The 15,695-nt window shown below is 40.8% G+C and overlaps 1 protein-coding gene across 11 annotated transcripts in view; it reads right to left on the bottom strand.

The window, feature by feature from the left end:
* The window catches only part of chl1a (cell adhesion molecule L1-like a), a 48,538-nt gene that overhangs the window by 5,786 nt on the left and 27,057 nt on the right, over nucleotides 1-15,695 (bottom strand). For 2 of the 11 annotated variants that reach the window (XM_085259028.1, XM_085259027.1), the window contains exons 17-30: nucleotides 13,655-13,852; nucleotides 13,445-13,515; nucleotides 13,113-13,335; nucleotides 12,923-12,958; nucleotides 12,175-12,290; nucleotides 11,548-11,752; nucleotides 11,223-11,345; nucleotides 9,284-9,469; nucleotides 3,932-3,970; nucleotides 3,423-3,485; nucleotides 2,860-2,973; nucleotides 2,415-2,576; nucleotides 1,913-2,089; nucleotides 868-940 (exon numbers count right to left, since the gene is read on the bottom strand). In XM_085259028.1, coding sequence (XP_085115154.1) covers nucleotides 868-940; nucleotides 1,913-2,089; nucleotides 2,415-2,576; nucleotides 2,860-2,973; nucleotides 3,423-3,485; nucleotides 3,932-3,970; nucleotides 9,284-9,469; nucleotides 11,223-11,345; nucleotides 11,548-11,752; nucleotides 12,175-12,290; nucleotides 12,923-12,958; nucleotides 13,113-13,335; nucleotides 13,445-13,515; nucleotides 13,655-13,852 — 1,786 coding nt within the window. Of the gene's footprint in view, nucleotides 1-614; nucleotides 685-867; nucleotides 941-1,912; nucleotides 2,090-2,414; nucleotides 2,615-2,859; nucleotides 2,974-3,422; nucleotides 3,486-3,931; nucleotides 3,971-9,283; nucleotides 9,470-11,222; nucleotides 11,346-11,547; nucleotides 11,753-12,174; nucleotides 12,291-12,922; nucleotides 12,959-13,112; nucleotides 13,336-13,444; nucleotides 13,516-13,654; nucleotides 13,853-15,695 lie in introns of those variants that run through there. The other 9 variants (XM_085259033.1, XM_085259034.1, XM_085259030.1 and 6 more) reach the window with 9 other exon arrangements.

Raw genomic sequence — 15,695 nt, 5'->3', positions numbered from 1 at the left:
TAAATAGCTGGTATCAGAGCTGTTGTCTGAAAAAGATCTTTTAAAGACTGATCATATCTATAAATCTTTTCTCTGTTGGATTTTGAAGCCGTGCAAATGCCAAGTAAACAAATGCATTTCGAGGTTTGTTGATGCCTCCAGCCTGCCCCAGCTGCAGTCAAGGGTGTTTGTTAACTTTTTACCTGAGAATTTTCATAAGGGAGGGCAAAAACTATGGACATTAGAAGTCTATGGAATAATTGTAATATTTAGACCTTTTGACTAAAATTTGCAGCATTTATGTCAAAGAAATATATGCAGTAAGTTGCGTTACATAGAATGACAGCAAGTTAAAAAAAAAAAAACACCAATAAAACACTCAAACGCACACACAAAAGGAGGCAAGCAGTGCACAAATATTCCCCCCCCCCCCCAAAATATTAATGTCTATATAAAAGCATACACAGACTAGCACACAAATGGCCTACTGATGCCTAAAGCAACTACGTGACTTAAGCACTTTGCAGAACAGACACATGCACGTCATCAGGAGTAAAAGAACATGATTCCAACTAAAAGGGAACAAAGCTTGTGCTGTGTGTTAACCACTACTTTTAACTACACCGTGTGATTACCTAGCCCATTAAATGACGAGAGCACTGGCTTCTAGGTTCATCCTGGTAAAGCTCATGAATGCGTGGTTTGCTTTTAGGTTGGGAGGGAAAGACATCACAGTGATACATGACAAAAAAATTATTTTTCAGCCAGAAAACATTTAACATATGCACAACATATTAATTACAGCATAGTGATTTTTGAGATAATAAAAAATAGATATTTCTCATCAATCTTTGGTACTGCAGCGTGCAGAAAAGGGGTATAGCTCACCTGTAGTCACAGAAGGTGTCATCATTCATTTTCTGTGACTCCGTGTCAGAGTGGGGCTCTTCCTTTTCTTTCACTGCAGAGAGGGCAAGACAGGCACTTCAGCACCATTGTTAGTGCAGCACTTTCACACAAAGATGCAATCACATTTTACTCGTGTGTGCATCCATAAGTCTCCAGATTCAGATTTATTTTAGAAGATCTTGTCTTTACCATCCTACAAAGGGAAAATAACTCAAACAGCAGTATTTCTGGAAACTGCAGAAATGTCAAAACTGGACATATCTAAGCTTAAAAGATCCACTTAGCGATACGCAATCTCAACACTGTAAGATTAGAAATTGAGAAGTCACGACCAAAAGCATCTGAGAACAGCTAAATCTGTGTAAACATTACATTAAGTCTTTACATGGAAACCCTCTCTTCTGCGTGTCTAGCACAAAGTGCTAGATGTCAGCTCTTTGTGCAAACAACACTTTGAAAAGACCAGTTGCATTTGAGAAAGCTAAAAGAGGGGTTCCTTGAAAAGAACTGGATGGGCAAAAGGGGGGAATCCAAAGGAGCTGATGAAAAATTCAGTACTTTTTGTCTACAGCTACAGCAGGCAAAGAAGTGGAGTAGGCAGAAGATGGGGAAGCATAAAGGTTCAGAGGAAAGAAACAGAGTGAACAGACACTTTGCAGGCAGGCCCATTGTGAGACTGAATTTGACTCTGATGCATGGCAGCACAATAGTGAGATGGAAGAGCTCGGAAGGTCTCCTCAGGTGAGCAGTGGAGAGGAGTGCAACAAAGGCAGCTGATTCCCGCTTGTCTGTCTTGACAAGTATGAAATCAGCGGTACTAAGACAACTAACACGGCCGCACCAATTGTTTGCAGCTTGTAGCTGCTGTGCAAAGGTGACCCACATGCATAAACAGGTTTGAGCTCAGGGTTGAGGCCCAAGTTATAAAAAAAGCATCATCCTGATAAATTGGTAGTAGTTTTAGGATTTCAATTTTAGCTCAAAATGACTTAGGGGACTCAACCCTGGCTAAGGACTAACTGACCTTTTTCCATGGCGAGATTTTCTTGTCGCTGTGGCGATGGCGTACCTGCATACTTGCCACCTTTGTTTTTCCGCAGAAAGCAGGCAATGACCACAACAAGGGTGAGCAGTGCCACAGCGCACATGGTCCCAATCATCCAGCCGTGGGTTGAAAAGCTGCTCTGCTGACTTGCAGCACCTGAAAACAAGTGAAAGAGAGCTCAAGAACCAGCTTTACACACCGACTCTATTAGGTGGGCCCAACCACTCGAGCACTCTTAAACAACTTGATCTTTGATTGAAAAAAAAAAATGTGATGAGCTCAGGTTTGATGTCACACTGACTCTTTACTCAGATGTTAGACAGGAAGAAGACAAAAGCAAATGTGCATGGATTCATAAGAAAGAAATGAATAAATTCACACGTTCAGCACAGTCACTCACTCACTCAGTCAGTTTGATAATGATATGCTGGTGTTGTTATCACTAAAATCTACTGACGCTGACAGTCTTTGCTTCTCTCACCTTTGGTGCGTGTCTCGATAACGTCTTCGAAAATACTAGCGTTATCGAGCAGCCTCTTAGCCATGAGGCGCACAGTGTACACCGTCCCCGGTTCGAGCCCGTCAATTATGTGGAAACTTTGAGAAGCGTTTACAGCCTCTGAAATCCGCCAGTTCCCATCACCTACACAGCCAAGCACAGGAAGTGCACAAGCAGCAAGTCTGTATTAGCAGAAGAGGATGTGCTGTTGGCGACTAATAAATGGTTCTCCAGTATTATGGTTACACTAAATATAACTTAAACACATCTGAATCCATTTTTAAAGGGAAGGGATTGAAGCAACCAAGGAGGCTTACGCTATATTTTTTAGGTGTTAATATAAAACATCCCTAGGTGTACCTGAACATGATACAACCTTAAATTCCTATCAATTTTTAGCAAGGCGGGGACAGGAAAAGTAGCTTACGGTTATTCATATAAGCCACATAAAGCTGCAAGCTCCGCTGCTCTTCTCTGGCAGTCCAGCTGATTTTGGCAAAGGTGTCACTCACGTAAGAGCTTATGTTCAACAGGGCTGGAACTGATAAAGAAAGAAGAAATAGGGGGAAGTAAATAAGGAGGAAAGGAAAACACAGACAGGCAGAGAGAAAAGGAGAGAGAAGGCAGGAAAAGAGGATTAGCAGAGGCAAATAGGATCCCCTGCAGCTTGAGAACAATCCGTCTAGCAGAAACCCTTCAAAAAGACAGTTCAAAAGGCATTTCCCGGCCCCAGACTTAATTGAGTGGAGTTGGATTTGGGCTCATAAAGGGTAGATATATAGATCGTGGGCGGGAGTGACATCTAGTTTTCCCTCTACGTTAAATAAAGCTGGCATTTCGTGGCGCACCCCCCACCACCACGAGTAGATATCAGAGCAGATTGGAACAACTCCATGCCTCGAATACTGTTGTTACTTGAAAGTTCAAGTACATCAAGACGAGCTCACAGGCTTAATATTGGCTGCGCATGTGTGAGTGTGAGCTATATACCTAAAGGAGGATGAGTAGAATTGCCTGAGATAGAGCTGGGAACAGAGAGAGAGCAGTTGTAGCCTGGAATGAAAGAGAAACCTCAGATGTTAGATTCCTTCTACAAAAGCTGTCAAGTCTAATATATTGTGCAACAAGCGAGACTACATAAAGGCGGAATTTGTTAGAGCGACTGGGAAAACTGCATTAATGGCAGTAACTGCACAAGCACAGCGCAACTTATACCGCGGTAGACACCCTGTAACTGCAGCACAACAATAAATCTGACTTGCAAATTTAAACCACAACTGTCACTTTCCGGCAAATGATTTGCACAAAGAAATGTCTTTCTGTCTCTCCCGAAGTGGTATACAGGACTCACCCAAATTATATTTGTACAACTATAAAGGACATGTTTTTGCTGAGGCTATGGAAAGCTACTTGCTACACCAACACGCCTACAACCTCGTCTGTCTCTACCACCACTTCTATGTTGGCTAGCTACACCAGCTGCAGGCGGTGATACATACTGCTCTGAGCAGGGGCCACAGCTGGAGTCTGGGACAAATCTTCAGAGGGATAAAAAGAAATCGAAGAAGCAGAAGATTACATGTTTATGAAAATCCCGCTTTAAGGTTTATAGACCAGGCACACAAACACATGCTGACACATTTGCAGGGCCACCGGAGAACAAAAGTGCATTCTCACAAACATATACAAGCTCTGTGTGTGTAGCTGCATCAAGTGCTGTTTGGATTTGAAGTCTGGTTGACATCTGCACCACTAGAGGGCACTGTGCAACCAAAAGATGACACCTATGTTTTTTTTCTGACAGTTACCTACGGAAAATTACTAATAACCTTATTCTAGTGATGATACGTGCATATATAGCAAATAAAAACAAGAAAACACAAATATTTTTCGTTTTTTAAAAATGACTGAATTCCTGTTTTTTGTCTAAATTTGATCTGGTTTCTCTAATTCGTCATTTTAAACAAAGAGCTTGCACATACAAACATAAAAAATTATTTTGGTAATAACCAGTGTTATAATTTAGTCCCTTATATTGAGGGCTGGTCTTCATACGATGAAGCTAAACATGTGCTACAGAGGTGTTTCCATGGAGAACAGAGAAGAGGATAACATCTGGAGAGGTGAAAAGCACCAGCGACAATACCAGCAAAGTATATAATTATAGCTAGCAATATAGTTATTGGTTAATTGAGGTTATTTAACAATTTTGACATTTTTCACCCTTTTATGTCTGAAATGCTGCATTGTTTATTTCAGAGCTGTTTCTTTAAATATATGGAATACACAGATGCAGATGCTCAGCCTCAATTAAAATGACCTGTCTTTATTTATAGCCAGCTAAACTCTTCATGTGTTTAGTGAAGCAATTAAGTATTAAATGTAGGATATAACCTCAAACTAAGCTACAAAGAAAACGAAGCTGCGCCTTGTGTTTGTGGGGTAATTCAAACTCCTCATCATCAGCCGTCAGGTAATGAGTGATGTGTCGGCATGTATGATGGGATAGTCGACAGCCGCACATCACCTCAGCAGGAGAATAACAGTGATTGCTGAATGGCATCGAAAGGGTTTATCCCGATTCAGCTTGAGCCCAAAAATTTAAAAAGGAGGGAAATGAAGATGAGTAATGTGTACAGGGTAAAGGTAAGGCATTTGTTAACAATGTAGATTCGCTTGTGAGGTGGAAAGGGGAGCTAGTGTTTGAGCTGCCTTGCTAAAAAAATGTCAGCAAGCAGACATGTTGTGGATGATAAAGGCTGTGTTCACAGTTACACGCGGTTCCTTTTAAACTGCAACATAAACACTGCTCTGCCTCTGGTTTTACTACTTGCACTTCAAAACAGATGCTCGTTTATTGCATTTTAATATGCTATTTTGTTTTCATCTTGTGTTGCCGTCCGCACATTTGCAAGAACGCTGGTTACATTTTCATTCCAAGTAATGGTTTCATTTAGTTTGTGTTCATCTGGACCACAGCCCAGTTTATTTACTTATTGTTTTATTGTTTTCTCATGTTGAAGAATTTCGTTTCTTAAATTTAAAAGAATAACAATAATTTTTCTGATTAAAATGCAGCACCTGGAGCCTCACAGTTTACCTTTTATTATCATTTTCTCGGTCAACCGGAGATCGTTGAATTTAGATTTACCAATCTAGCCGCACCCCCCCCCACACACACACACATCTTGCATTGGGCCCACCAAACAGCTAGAACCAGCCCTGCATGTTTACATTATTCATAGTTATATGAATTTAAACAAGGTTTGAATTTCTAACTGGGGAGGAAAAAAGGTATCTTTACCTGTGGCACACATATTACCTCATTTGTGAATGCGGTGAATTCCTGAATGTATTATCTCTCACATCATTTGGTGCGAATTAAGTGTGCCGCTACCTGAGCTTACATTAAAATATCCAGGATCCAAAAACAGAGCGCAGCATGCAAGCAAAAGTTTAAATAACAAGAAAATCTGCAGACTGAACACTGGATAGCCGGGGGGGGGGGTGTACATAGATATCCGAGGTATAAGTTCAGACTGTGAGTGTTTTTCGAAAGAAACTCAAAGTAAATAAATAGATGCGTTCGAGCCATTAGCAAATTTGTTGCCGATAACAACTTAGGTGTTCAAGTGCTGTGTCGGGGAGCAATAATTTAATCTCCAGAGAAACTGGTTATTTTTGTGTGACTTTTGAGGCATGTGCTCCTCTGTGCTTTTTGTCAAGTTTGCAGCCTGCTTTATCTTTGCTCCTTTGTTATCTCCTGAGACCTGATGGAGAAAAATAGATATTTCTCCTACTGTGTGCCACGCTGTTCTCTGTGGCTGTTAGCTTTGTTTTTTTCTCCCGTTTTTTTTCCTGCTCGTGTTTCTCATGTTTCAACACATTCTTTTACCCTTTTTCCCCCCCTTTTTTTGGCTTGCCCTCCAGAAACTCACTGGCATTGCACACTTTTCAAGCACAGACATGTGGACGCGTGCACGGGTCTGCGTAATTGTTGTAGTTCAGACATGTCACTCTGTGATTTGTCCAGAATATTTTCAAGGCAGGCAGCTGTTTATCCTAGCTAAATGGTGAGAGGCATTAAAAGCTTATTCAGTCAAAAAGGTGAACTATAAAAGGACTACTTCAGCGCCTGACCTCACTAGCTCCCGTGCATTCATCTTTCTTTTTTGCCCTGCTGTCACTCCATCACTCCCCGTTAACGTCTCTAAATTCACTCTGCCCCTGCTCTGTGCTGTTGGTCTCCATAAATCTCCTCCACTGCATTGTGACTAACGTGCCCCGAGGACAGCTCTCTCAAACAGAGCTATTTTATCTCCGCATCGAGCCTCTACTCAGCCATATTCACAAACAATGCATCTAATGGCTCTCGGGCCGGACATCCACCTACAAGATGCAGAGCTTCTCAAAGGAAGCATAAAAGCTCAGGAAGACTGAATAACTTTTATCAAAATATGCAGAGCCAGCAAATGGATGCTAAGCACTAGAAGGAGGAGCTCGTGGAGAGGATTTTATTCAAGATATAAATTAAAGCCACCACCATCTGTGTAGTTATTTGTGAATTAGTGAGCATTTTTTGTCAAATATAAGCTTTATTATGCTCTCATGTGACTGATTTGCTTCTACCTGACATCAAGGCTAAGCAAGTGATCTGCTCCAAGTCTACAACTTCTGGCTCCTCTGATAAATTCATTTGGTATAACATGAGTCAAGTTAGCCCTTAATTCTAAGACTTTTGTGAGGGTGCAGGCATTTCTTAGTTAGCAAAGTGGCACCAGCTTAATTCCTGCTTTCACTTACAGTCTCTTTAATCACATTATTGTAATTTCTCACATCGCTTTATTTAAAAGAGTCTTTAAAGCATAAAATATTTGCACACGTCCGCCGCCAGACTTCAAAACAAAGTCAAAAAGAGGAACCACAGCGCTCCGGTTTTAAATGAGCTGCACTCAATATGCTCAGCGTATCCTTTCAAAATTTCCAAATCGTCGTTTTGCTTTTAAACTCTAACTGGCTCAAGACTAAACCGCAGACTCGGAGGTTCACTCGGATCCTCTGCTCGCAGGTTTGTTGAATATTCACAGCCGCTGTCACACGAAAACTGGAGATGTACCTTTTTATATGCAAACTGCGGAAAGCATTTACAAGGACATTAGGGAGGCAATTTCACCGAGCTTTTTAAGGCAGCAGCTTGACACTTAATTTGCCCGTTTCGGTTACAGTAGCTCCCTCATCTTATATATATAATTTACAGTCTGAGGGGGCTTGTGAAGATACTTCTATTTTGCATTTGCTTCGCGTTCAATATAGCTTTTCTCATTAAAAAATGATATGAGCTTATAAATTTGGGTAAAAAGTTTAATCTTCAAAACATGTACATAAATTCTAGAATTCTGTAATATACTCAATGCTCTGCCCAGCTTTTGCTTTAATGGCATTGTGCACTTGAGCTGGAATGGACAAGCTGGTGCAAAGCCTGATAACCTGGTATGATTCGATGCTCCATGGCTTTTGAGCTTCTTTTAGTATTCAAGTAGTTCTACAAAGCTTTGAGTTGTGTTGGGCTCATTATCCTTCAGTGGTATGAAGCCTTCTCCACAAAGATGCAAACCACAGAGTACAGCATGTCATGCTGGAGTGCTACGTCATCTGGAGTTGATGCAATGCAGGTGCGGGTTTGATAAACTGCTTTTTCATCCTCTCTTCTCTTCATACATACACATTTCTGATTGAAGTGGGATTCATTAGCAAATAGGATTTGTTTCCAGTCATCCTCTGTGCAGTGCTGGCACATCTTAGCCCACCCCAAGTATTTGGCTTCGTTTCCCCTCCTGAGAATTGGTTTAGAGACGCATTAATGATCCACTAAGACCACAACAAGACAGATGTTTTTGATAGGACTTTTCTGATAGGGGTCTCGCTTTCTTTAGTTAGCAAATGTATTAATTCTCATTTTCTCAGTGAACAAAGCGTCGTGTATTGATCCTCTGATGGTGTGGTCTCTTTTGGTCTGCCTGATTGTGTTTTGGATACATCTGAGTTCAAGCAGTGTTTTAGCCCCTTTAGAAACATTTGCTCTGAATAACAATCTGACTTCTAACACTTTTAGTTAGTTACAATGTCATGTTTCCCCCTATCAAAATACCAATTAGTCCTTGAGCCACAGACATATTTGTACATTTCTGCCCTAGACAAGCACATCAAACCCACCTTAGTATCTTGAAGGACATTCTCAACTGAAGGATTTGTACAACAGAGCTAAAAATGTTGTAAAATTGCCCTTTCGTTTTATTGCTGACCTTGAAATTGTTACACCTTGTGTTTTTTAATGATTTAAATGTAGTTGTTCTCAGCTTTGCATGAAAATATCACAAATTTCTGATGTGATTTCAAAGTGGATTTTACTACAAATATTACTATATTCTGCTGAACTAAACAAAAACTGGTGCTAGATTGTTAAACAGTGTCTGACAAACACTCCTCATTGGAGAGGTTAAGCTGTGATGAGTGAGGCTCTAGAGAGGAAGTAATATTTCAACACACAGGTTTTTTCCAATCTCATCTTTCTTAGATGGTTTCTAAGTTCAGTTAAGTCCAATATCACTATCAGGACAATCCCTTATTTTAAAACACAGCTTGTATGCACAAAAATGACAGTATGACCTCTTCAAAGTCTGATCTGTACTCACTTGAATTATACAAAGTAGTTTTGGCCTTAATAATGATGTTTCTCCCTTGTATGAATGAATACATCACAGCAGTGCTGTGTTTTATCTGTGGGATTTTCATATATTAATCCAATAAACAGCCACACTACCACCCAAGTTAAATGCATTTCATTAGCTCACCTGGCTCTGGAAAATCAGTTCGGCTCTCTTCGGCCTGTGGAGGCCCACAACCTGCTCGAGTGCACGCTCTGAGGTCGAAGCGGTAAAGGCTGTCCCCCTTTAATCCCTGAAGTGTCCAATGGTTGGTGTCAGCCCCGGTAATGTTGATCTCTTTGGAATCAATCACCTCGAGTGCAGTCTCATTAACTGTAGACGAAGAAGAAAGATGGTCAGGTCGGTTCACGTGCTGAGAGCGAGCCTACGATGTATCGATGCAGAAAAAGTCATCGCAGCTGGGTCGTGTGGGAGGTTAGCGTAACACGGCTATAATGAGGGTCAGCGGTCGAGGGAAGGAAGAGATGAAGAGATTTTATGCTGTCTCATGAAGGAAGTGAATATAGCAGATACATGTTGTGACAGGTAAGCTGAGGAGGAATACATTATGAGGAAAGAAGAGAGAAGATGAAAGAGGGAAATAAAGAGCTCAAGAGGAGGGGGGGGTGTAAACAAGTGGCAGGGCACGGATGAAAAGAGGAGGTGGAGAAGATGAGAAAAGAGAAAAGTAATAGGAAGTGGTAACCGAGCAGAGACTATGAAGGGATTTTTTTTAACTCTGCGTAAAAGGAAGAAAAAATTACAAAAACAAGTGATGGGAAGGAAGACAATGAGGGGGAAGAATGCATAAGGAAGCAGTAGAAGGAAACCAGAAGAGCTACAATCACAAGTAGCACAACATATCACCAAATATGCATTATAGATCAAAGTACAGTATGTGTGCACTGCTGAAAGCAACACTTCTTTTGAAACCTCCCTCAGTGATGCCATTACTGTGCCAATACCGAACCACAGGTGAGAGCTGATGTGCCAAGCCCATTGTACCACTTTCCAAAAACAATGTTTGGGGTTTTTTTTTTTTGGGGGGGGGGGTTGCAGCGGCAGTAGAGAGCACAGGATATTTTACGTTGCCGACAACAGATCACACAGTGCTGTCAGGAAACCAAAGGATACTGCACATACAGCGCAACATATATTGTTTATTCATAGGAACCAAATTTTCATTTAAGTGATATGGTGAATCAGTTCAACTAAAAAAAAAACAAAAAAAACACACCCACAGATTGCAGTGTGTGGGAATAACTGTGTAAAGTCTTACATCTGATATGGGAAAAAAAAAGGCAGAAATAGAGGGACAGAGTGTATTGAAGAGCTGGCCAGACTCTGTGGGTGCTGTTGGAGGCGGCACAGGGCTGTCTCTGCCTTCACATTTTACACAAAAGACTTCAGAAATGTCAGCCAATGAGAGTGTAGGCTTTGAAAACAGAGAGTGTAATGAAAGCCCCTCACTCACTTGTCCATTCTTACTGTACTACAGCATAAAGGTGCTTTTTCTTTTTCTTTTGCAAAAAGAAAAGCTTCTGAGTGATAAATGCAAAAAAAAATCAATACAAATAAAATAGCACAAGAGGCACATAGAGCACTGGTTTAAATGCTTCTTTTGGGAGGAAACATGCAGGAGGATATGAGATAAGAAACACAGAGGAAAGTGTCAAGCCACGGGCTAAAGTATCTTGAAACAATTAGGCCGTTGCAGACTGGAGGAGGGTTCAGTGTCACACAGTGCCACCTACTGTCTGGGACGACGCCACACGAGATTAGAAGGGAAAAGGTGATGTGCAGATGATAGTGTATGCAACAATGTTTTTTAAATCGAAATTAAACCTCCATATGTGTAAATCGAAGCTGTAGTATCACATATCCACCCCCTCTACACCTCCTTCTCTCTTTAATAATCTTTTCCTCTCTTGCGTCCCCTTTACCGACGCTGCTGTTGAACGACTGTTTACACTTCGCCCACTGTAACACTACAGACAAAGCCCTGAGTTACAGCAGAGACAACTCTGTTATGATGGAAAACCTCATGTAGGTTCAAAGGTCTACAAAGTGTGGTGTGTTTACATACTGAGGTGGTACTGCAGGAGGTAACTGGTGAGGATGCCATTTGACTTTGGCGGCTGTGCCCATTCCAGCCTAACTGAATCTCTCTGGATGATGGAGGAAGTAAGGACGGTAACTTGCTCTGGAACTACACAAACAACAACAGTGGTAAGATAAGCACACATTTTTTTAAAAACTGGGATGAAAAACACACTGATCTAAAACCGATCTTGTCACAAGGATGCAATTCATTTTAAAGCTGAATTCATAGTTTATACAGTTTTCACCAAGTGTGCATAAACGCCTGAAGCATGGGTTGTTTAGCGTGTGTGATCACAGTATCACCTCACCTCCCTCTGGTGTATTAAAGGTCACTGGATCACTCTTGGGTCCATTGCCCTTCTTGTTGAAAACATAAACAGTGAGTTTGTATTCAGAAAAAGGTTCGAGTCCTGGCACAATGACATGACTTCTGTTTCCAGAAAAGGACATGGAGTGACTCAAATCTAAAATCTTGTCAGGATTCAGGAGACTTCTTCTCCTCACCCAGTGAACCTGTGAGAGGGTGGAATATAAAACAACAAGAAGGACAGTAAGATAATGAAAGAGCTCCTTTACACACACATCTTTTTGTCACTCTTTTACTTTGCCACTGTGCATCCTTCAAACTTTCAACACAAGTACAGCATTAAAACTCATTAAATGATAAATTTGGGTATAATTTTTTAAAAAATGTTTAAAAATTATATCCAACCAAAAGTAAAACTCTCAAAATGTGCTGTCACGATGAGAGTACATGCAGAGATCTCATTTTAGAGTTTGTCCTCCAAATGACAAAAATCATTCCACCAGAAAAAGCGCGCTATTCAGAAAGCAGACATTGGAGGATTTTCAAATACCGAGAAAAACACGCTGCTGTTTGAAGTTCCTTTGCTGGAATTGAAAATGCAGAGATATTTGAGAAGCTGACAACTTACATTATAACCACCCAGGCGACCTCGCACCGTGGCAGGCGGAACTGGGGTCCAGCTAACCCTCAGAACAGTGGTGTTGATCACCTCCACAGCAATGTCCCGTGGTGCCGCAGTAGGAACTAAAGACGGTGGGAGGAAGTTGAGAAACACAGAAAGTCTGTGAACAGCAGACCTTTATTCCAACTTTTTTCCCAACATATTGAAAATAAAATGTTTGTAGTTGCAGAAAGTTACAAAATACATCAACCTTGTTAGATTAATACAGTGTTTTAAGCTGAGGAATGGTGTTCTGTTGCTTGATGAATTGATGAGTCAAAACATTGGTGCTGGTATAAAAAGCCAAGAAAGTGCACAGAAAATATGCTGAGCTACATGCAAAATGAAGCAAATTAGCTACTGAAAGCAGGGGGAAAATCCACACCAGACACAAAATGGCACTGTAAATATTTTCTACTCTACGCGTTACTGTAACGACAGGAGCACGGCAGACACTGGAAAGTGAAGCAGCCCTCGTGCCTCAGTAGGCCTACAGCGCAAAGCGTGTCGTGATCTATCAAATCCCCAACAGCTTCTGAGACAGAAGTGGAAATTTGACATCCCTCTCCTCTACAAAGGTTATCTGCCACCTGCTAGCAGTGGTGTTTTTTTGTTTTTCCTTTTACAAAAGGAAGGAAAAGTCACTACTGCACCACCTGCACAGGGTTAAAACCTTGGGTAAGTGGAGGGGGGGAGAAAAAGAAAAGAACTTAACCTGACACATTTTCCCGCAGACAATGCCAAAAGACAACTGAGAACACGGTAAAGAATCATAACACGAGAAGTTCAGAGTTAAAAGAAAACCAACAGACAAATATGCCAGTTCAGCTTTGGGGTATGTTGTAATGAAGTCAGTTGCAAGTAATTATATCGTACGCTGAAATATATTAATACATACTACTCACCATCTTCCCCAGAGTAACCTGTAACAGGCTTAGGCTCTGGCCCCCAGCCGTAGCTGTTTCTGCTCAGGATTTTAATCTCGTAGGGGACAAAGGTGGGCGTGTTGTTCACGAGAAACACAGATCTGTTGACCATGTGCTCCGTGAAGCTATCTTCCACCCCGAGTTGGCGGTACTTCACTTTGTACTCAAAGCCTGGGCCGTTGCGCTCAACAGGTGACAGCGGCTACAATATGACAGTGCAGAGAAATTGTTACAATCCTATAACAACTTCTAGTGAAAATTCTTACAGATAACAAGTCTTTTAAATTTAAATGAATAAACAATTCTCATACCTCCCAACTGATTTCCATTTGATGAGGATGATGGCCTTGAATTTTGATGTTTTCTGGGTTCCTATCGGGTGCTTTGGAGACATGTGTGCATTTGTATAAATCATTTTTTGCAGAATAAAAAAGATGCCATTTTTAATACTAAAACTTGCATGCTTTGACATGTTACACATAACCAGAGAGACATTTTTAATAAATAGGAGCTGGTCTCACCAGCAGGGGGTGTTTTGTGTCGTTCAGTCGGCTCACTCGGGGGTCCGGGTCCAATGGCATTAACAGCATACACTCTGAACTGGTAGTTAAGGTTCCCGTATAGTTTTAGCTCAGCTGTTGCTTGGTTACCGGTGACTCTCTGTAGCTCCTTCCACCTTCCAGGCTCCCAGCGGTTCTCTTCATACTCCACTACAAATTCTGTGCTCACAAAGAGAGAGGACACACGCAGTTGTGACAATGACACTGATTATTAAAAGCATATATTAGGCTTTTATACTTTTGCTTAGATTATATCATATAGAGAGGTTATCTACACCGCCGATCAGTATCTATGAGTGCTGATTTACCCCTTCCTTGATAAATGAATAATTCAACATTATCTTATATGAGTGTTAAATGAGATTACCAATACCACTCATGCATTTCTAATTATGAACCTGGAGGCAGGGACCATTAGTGTAGTACAATGTGAGTAAGAAAAAAAGTACCAGGGAGAAAAGGATTTCTGGTGGTATTATGAATTCTCAGATAGACGATTCATATTAACCCCTTTTATCACCCTTTCTGTGCCACGAAACTTCTAGGATTAAGGGTTGTGCTACCTTCTCTAATTTGAATTTATTAAATTAAGAACTGACAGTGGTATTAACGCTAGGGCCAGAGCTGAAGGGGATAGTGAGAAGGCGCTTTACCACGCTGTCATTAACAGCGATCAGAAAGACAAATTGGCACATCACAGAAAGAGCTAAAAGCCTCCTGTCCATTGTATATTTTTGCGCTTCTGATTTTGTTATCTTCCTAAAGACTAATTATGTTCATTACTTTACAGTTTTCTTTCAATCCTATATTTTTGGTTATGATGTTCATTAGCATGCACTTAAATAAACTCTGTATAGATATGTAGTATATAGGTTTTTTTTTACTGCTAATGTTTTGTGTGTCTTTTGAAAGCGCCCCCATGAGCCTGTGGGTGACTTTGTAAATAATCTGGGGGTTTTTTGTTTTGTTAAAAAAAAGGCGTTATGTTGTTCCTGATCAACAGGTGGTGATTATGTGCCAAAAAACCTAGAAATGATACAAAAAGAGAAAGAAAGGAAGAATGAAACTAGTAAAAATGGCTATAATGAAAGATTCTTCTAAGAAAAAATGCTGTCATCCTTGTTAAATATTAACACTTATTGATGAGTATCACGGGATTGAAAATGCTTTTTGTTCTAAAAGATTTATCTGATTTCAGTCACAAAAAACAGCCATTTTTTCCCCACTGTAACAACCATCACAGCTAAGAATATTAATAACACAACACTGATGAACCCATACAAATTCTTACCACCAAAAATAATTTCACCCTCCCTTTTGAAGCCTAAATGAGAGACAAGCTCCCCTGCTGGGATTCTCAGCGCTTTGCAGCTTTCTTCACTTGTTTAAGTGATCACAGCATCAACTAAATCTCTTTTTCACACGGGAAGCATGAAAACGCTCAGTGATTTGCAGTAAATCACTTGAAAGTTGCATCGAAAAAACAATTTCAGTTTTTAATAATAACCTGCAGACTTTTTTCCAACTGTGAAGCAGCTTTAGTCCGCATACTCGGGCTCTGGTCAGTGCATGCACGTACAGCACAGGTGTGCCTGAATGCTAATTTCAGTTGCTCCCTTGTCACAAGGGGTCGCAACATCGAATCGCCCTGGATGTTTTGATTTGGCAGAGCTCTACACTGGAGGTGTTCCTGACGCAATACCAAAGGGTTTTGTGTCTTCAGCTAGAATCAAACAAGTGACCTTTCTCTTACCAAGCAAAAGTGCAAACTACTACACTATGGAGGCACTACAGCTGTGTGCATGCATTTTATATGCTTTGTTTACTGATTATGCATTATACGATTCTTTTTCCCAGTGGCGAGGCTAAAGAACTGCAGAACTAGACAATGATATTGGACTCTCATCTGATGGTTGGGGTTGTGTTCTAACATTGCAGGGTCTTTACTTTAGAGCATGAAGTGCCTTGAGGTGACTCTTATTGTGAATTGGTGCTATGTAAA

Source organism: Mchenga conophoros, linkage group LG20 (genome assembly GCF_057382185.1).
Source record: "Mchenga conophoros isolate Kocher_MC1m ecotype Shallow Benthic linkage group LG20, M_conophoros_male_GT1.1, whole genome shotgun sequence".
NCBI classification, from domain to species: Eukaryota; Metazoa; Chordata; class Actinopteri; order Cichliformes; family Cichlidae; genus Mchenga; species Mchenga conophoros.
The sequence above is the reverse complement of the archived record's forward strand: the minus strand, read 5'-3'. Positions and strand labels throughout refer to the sequence as shown.